We start from the raw sequence: 5,667 nt of genomic DNA, 5'->3' as shown, positions 1-5,667 counted from the left end.
CCACAAAGCACTTGTGGACTTGTTGGGCAAACTCCCATGAACCCTCGAGCACCCGATGGAGAGTGTAGAGCTGGTCCAGTGTTCCACGGCCAGGACGAAAACCACACTGCTCCTCCTGGATCCGAGGTTCGACTATCGGCCGGATTCTCCTCTGCAGTACCCTGGCATAGACCTTACCGGGAGGCTGAGGAGTGTGATTCCCCTGTAGTTGGAACACACCCTCCGGTCCCCATTCTTATACAGAGGGACCACCACTCCGGTTTGCCAGTCCAGAGGCAATGTCCCCAACCGCAACGATGTTGAAGAGGCGTGTCAGCCAAGACAGTCCCACAAGATCCAGAGACTTAAGATACTCGGGACAGATCTCATCCACCCCCGGAGCCTTGCCACCAAGGAGCTTGCCAACCACCTCAGTGACTTCAGCCAGGGTGATGGACGAGTCCGCCTCCGAGTCCCCAGCCTCGGCTTTCTCCTCGGAAGACGTGACGGATTGAGGAGACCCTCAATGTATTCCTTCCAGGGCAGATACAATCGGTCGAAATGAGTTTCCTCCGTAGGGTGGCTGGGCACACCCTTTGAGATAGGGTAAGGAGGTCAGTCCCAATGGAGGAGCTCGGAGTAGAGCTACTGCTCCTCCACTTCGAAAGGAGTCAGCTGAGGTGGCTCGGGCATCTGTTCCGGATGTCTCCTGGGTGCCTCCCTCGGGAGGTATTCTGGGCATGTCCCACCGGGAGGAGGCCCGGAGAAGACCCAGGACACGCTGGAGGGACTATGTCGCTCGGCTGGCCTGGGAACGCCTCAAGGTCCCCCCCGGAGGAGCTGGAGGACATGTCTGGGGTGAAGGAAGTCTGAGAGTCCCTGCTTAGACTGATGCCCCCACAACTCGGCCCCGGACAAGCGGAAGAAAATGGATGGATGGATTAGTTTAGTTTGATGCTGTTTGCACACAATGGTCACACTTTATACCTTACAATATACAACTGTACAATTTCATCTCATTTATATAAATATGTGTAGGTAGTTCATTTGGACAGTCGTATTCTGCTCAAATAGGGCACTGACTAAAGGTAGTACATATCAATAGGCCAATTTAACCATCGAATAATGCTCCCACTGTAGAATCACCATTATTCATTTCGACAGACCTATATTTTCTATCAAATAAGGCTCCCATTCTATAAGAGAAAGACATTACTGGAAACAGTAAAATATATTTATATATTTATTTATTTATATTTATTTATATTAAATAAATACCATAGGCTGTGTGGCAGTGTGAACTTCCTATATAGTGATAGTTTATTTATACAACGCCTTTCTAAACAAAGTTACAACGTTTTCTACACATGGAAACAAAATAAAATACAATGTAATGATAATGATAAAATCAAATATTAAACTCAAAATATTCAATCCTCTAACGTAGGTATTATGCTGCAAATCTAACACACACATGTCCTTACTTGTGTGCTTAATGGTCAAAACACACAATAAAACCAATACACCTTGAAATTGTGACTTAAGACTCCATTTCTGCCTTGGGAGCTCAAATCAACAGCATTTAAACTCTTTAACAGCGTTTGGGGGTTGTGTGCATGCACAGTAGTGCTAGGTAACTCAAATCAACAGGACATCAGCCTCACACACTCTCTGAACTTTTCGCCCATTCATCATCTTGTGTCTGTCTTACTCCATAGCCCACATCCCACTAGCCAACTGCTAGGGTCATGCCCCAGCTGTGCTTCAAATTTCCCCTTTTATCCTCACTCTGGTGCCATGTCCCAGGTGTGCCGATTAGCCTTCATTTGTGACTGGCCAGGATTCATGTGTCTGTGATCACTAGCTGGATGGCAAACTAAAAGTAAACATTGGATTGACGGGAGAGCCGAAACAATGATGAGGGCCACGCATCCTGCACAGGAATCTGAAAATGAAGTTGAGTTTAGTAAACAAATGGAAAATAAAAAGAAGAGGGGAAAAGAAAGATTTATCAAGTGAATCTAGTCAATCGGAGAATCATTCCTTGTTGTTAAGGTGCGATTTTATCAGTCCTCACAACATAGGAAAATTTGTTGCTGAGAAGCTTGGACAAGTTGGTTCAGTTTGAGTGACTAGAGGTGGAATGTTCATTATAGAATGGACTTCAAAGAGGCAAAGAGATAAATAACTGTAGAGATAAATAGATATTAAAATATTGGTCCGCTGTTTTCCTCTTTGTGGGAACAAAAGAACGAAGGGAGTGATTAGTGGTGTCCCTACCAATATAGACTCAAGCGATTTTGAAGATGTTCCTGGTGTTTGTGATGCCCAGATAATATGTCCTACAGAGTGAGGCCCTTTGAGTCAGACCCTGTGTTTCTCCTGTTAGGAGCATGGCCATGTTGGGTGTTAAAAGATGTGCAAGAATTGGAAATGATAGACATGTGGAATAATGTGATATCATCAACAAGGAACCTTTGTGTGTACATTGTTCTGGAACACATCATGCTGGATCTAATGAATGTACACAGAAAAATGTGGAAGTTAAAGTAAACTGTTTGAGAGAGGAATGAAGGCTTTCATATGCAGAAGCAGTGAAACAAGTAAAGAAAGGGAAAGAAGATGTGCCTGTTAAAAATGCTGACGCAGTAGATTTTTGTGTATGGATAAAATTTGTTTTCTGACTTTCATGGCTTTTATTGTCAATTGCGCATCAGAGGTCTGACTGTATGGTTGTATGTTTTTTTGTTTTGTTTTGTTTTGTTTTGTTCATGATCCTAGATGCAGCACAGAGGATTCTGGATGTGGAAAATATCATAAGGGATGATTTGGAAGCTACACTGAAGGAGAAGCTAGGGTAGAAAGTTGATGGCTGTGACTTAACACTGGGTGTGGGTGTTTTATAACTTTTTTGAGAAAATAAGGAGGGCACTAAATGGACATGATTTTACTTCACACTTATCATTGTGTATAATGCGCACTGAGAACTATAAAACCAGTAAATGGCAGCAGATGCACCAGTTATGCCATGCCAGATGCCAGCTGCCATAAAACACCACTAGAAGAAGAAGAAGAAGTAACCAATCCAACTTTGACCCCATCATACAAGTAGAACTTTTTTTTTTTTTTTTTAGCCAGCGCTGTATCAGCAGTTGTAATCTATGTGAAAAGGAGTGAAAAGGAATAGCCCAATTGGCATTAGCAAATTTTTGGGTCACTTTAACATGATGGCAAATTCCTTTCATTTGCACATGACAATATGCTTTTATTTCAAATTGCACAATGATTCCCTTTTTGTTTATTTATTTATTTGTTTTTGGACCATTAAAAAGATCAATTTTGGGGGAAGGCCCATGCTCCCCTCTCTTACAGGGACAGATGGCTGTTGCGTAAGGAGACATTTTGGACACAATAAGCCTGTGGATATGAAAGGCCAGAGGAGGTGCATGTGCTGTTGGACCATCCCACCGTTACCCAATGCTCCAGAGTTTTGGAGCGCCCGAAGCAGTAAGAACAGTGTGGTGTGGGGCATCCCGCTGTTGTGACCATGGCTCCACAATTCTTAATTTCTCTTCTGGCCTTGATCTTTCTGCGAGCTACAGCTGAACCAGAATGTAAGAACCTGGTTAAGCCATTGGTCCTGGACAGCCACAGTCCTGTGAGTATCATGAGGCACACCTGAAATGAATGCTATGTTTTTTAATGTTTGTGCTGTTTTGGGTTGATAGATCTATGGAAAGTGGGTGTTACATGTTGCATCGTGGGACAAAGAAGAGCTCAAAGAGGACCTGTTCTCTGTAAAAACATCTTTGGTGGAACTTTCAGCTCATCCCGACAATGAGCACATGACAGTTTACTGGGCTGATCGCATGTAAGTGCACAAGCTTACATATAAGCTCCTCACTTTTTTTCAGATATTCATTACATTACTCTACAGGAGAAAGGATGACACCTGCCTCCAGGGTCTGACCAACGCTACCATATCTGGAATGACAACTCACACTACATGTAAGCATCCAGGAGCTTCTTCTTAGATCTTTGCTGTTCAATATCTATGCATTAAAGATGTACTATATCACTCTTTCTGGTGAAGTGTTAGCCAATGGAAGTGTTATTTTTATCTGCAATGTTCCACAGTAATCATATCTAATTTGCATTTTTCAATTAGGAGTGTTTAATAGCTGTATAAATAAAGTTAAAAAGACATGCATTCTTACTGTGGGCATCTGAAATTACCTCTCCACAGATCTGACCAGTAACTTGGCTTGGTGCCACTTAAAGACATGCTGTGAAACATTTTAGACAACAAAAATAAGGCCACATAGAGTGTGCCTTTAACTCATAATTATTGAGATTAATTTTGCAATAGATAACAAGACATTAAGGAAGAAAAAAAATAAAGTGGGATAGACTGATGTAAATAAATAAATACATTAATAATTTAATAGCATTAAAGTTTGATCAATATAAAGTATTAGATATGAAATTTAAAAAGAAAAACATACACAATTCTTACACAAAATTAGAGGTGATCTTTTAGCTTAATTGACTTAAAATGTATTTGTTGCAGTTAATATTAATGGTCACACTTCGTACCATGAGGGGAAGTACTATGAGACCTGTACTGACTGTCTCTTGTCTGAGGACACCACTCTTCTGCCTGATGGAAACTCCAAGGGACGCTATCTGTTCCTCTTCAGTAAGTCAATCTTTAATGTCACTAAATAGCCTACATAAAATACAATGTCCTTTAATACTGTATTAAGCATATGCACATTATTTCAAAGCACGCACTGGCAAACTGGAGCCCTCTGAGTTGGAGACGTTTAAGAAGCAGGCAGAGTGCCTGAAATTCTTCCCTGAGTACTTTTTTGGAACAGATGGTAAGGCAAAAGTCCCATTATGTTTGGACCTCAGAATGTGCACCTTGCTTATGTCTTCTCTGTTCAACATTTTAGAGCTTTGCCCAGATCAGAGGGAAGCAGAGACTTCTGCAGCACAGGGCAAACCAGCACCCACACAGGCACCTTCTGAGTGAGCCAATTAGAACAATGTAGTTTTATTTCTTTCATTGTCCAATATGCAATGTATGTGGATAATCTGTCACTTTCTTTACATAAGAATGAATAAGTTTCACATTTGAACTGTTACATTCTAGTCACATGTTAGCAACCTTGTGTTGGTAAATAAAGTACTTTGTCCTTGTTCAAAAGAGTTTGTTTTTTTTTTTTTTTTCCTTGGGAACTTCACATGATGCCAGATGCTTTAAAACAGAGCAACAAATCTTGCCCAACTCTTTTCATGTCGGTTTAACTCAGCGCTGTTCCCAGAGACAGGACAAAAGCCCTGTTTGTCGCAAGGAGACAATGAACCACACAAGCATGAAAAACTAAAAGCAAGGGCTTAGTTAAGACTGATGTGTTTAGATGGATTGGTGCTCTGTGTAACTTTTCAGGGGGGTCCACCACCCTCTTGTCCTCCTGCAGATGTTATTGCTTCCACTGGAATGTTTCACTGTATGGCAAACAATGTTGCATCTATTCAAGTTAAGTATTTTTGTAGCTAAAGAAATGCATTGAGAAAGCATGCATTCTTATTGTGAGTGTGGTTGCTTCTCCACAGATCTGACCTATAATTTAGGTTGGTGGCAACCTCTACCTCCACAGAGACAAGCACATGGCCGCTTTA

General features: G+C 41.6%; 1 protein-coding gene across 1 annotated transcript; it reads left to right on the top strand.

Moving 5' to 3' along the window:
• Positions 1–3,510: 3,510 nt before the first annotated feature.
• On the top strand, positions 3,511–5,106 carry LOC110156691 (uncharacterized). Its single transcript, XM_020920899.2, has 6 exons — positions 3,511–3,637; positions 3,708–3,850; positions 3,917–3,987; positions 4,550–4,678; positions 4,767–4,862; positions 4,938–5,106. The coding sequence occupies exons 1-6, from the start codon at positions 3,527–3,529 to the stop codon at positions 5,015–5,017; spliced, it is 630 nt and encodes a 209-aa protein (XP_020776558.1). The 5' UTR covers positions 3,511–3,526; the 3' UTR covers positions 5,018–5,106.
• Positions 5,107–5,667: the final 561 nt, after the last annotated feature.

This window comes from Boleophthalmus pectinirostris, unplaced genomic scaffold, assembly GCF_026225935.1.
Source record: "Boleophthalmus pectinirostris isolate CB_2022bp ecotype Guang Dong unplaced genomic scaffold, ASM2622593v1 HiC_scaffold_4, whole genome shotgun sequence".
Lineage (NCBI taxonomy): Eukaryota > Metazoa > Chordata > Actinopteri > Gobiiformes > Gobiidae > Boleophthalmus > Boleophthalmus pectinirostris.
The sequence above is the reverse complement of the archived record's forward strand: the minus strand, read 5'-3'. Positions and strand labels throughout refer to the sequence as shown.

Coding starts and splice junctions, on each gene's coding strand:
- LOC110156691 (XM_020920899.2), top strand. CDS start 3,527: ATGGCTCCACAATTCTTAATTTCTCTTCTGGCCTTGATCTTTCTGCGA. Junction 3,851..3,916: donor GTTTACTGGGCTGATCGCAT/GTAAGTGCACAA, acceptor ATTACTCTACAG/GAGAAAGGATGACACCTGCC. Junction 4,863..4,937: donor GTACTTTTTTGGAACAGATG/GTAAGGCAAAAG, acceptor TCAACATTTTAG/AGCTTTGCCCAGATCAGAGG.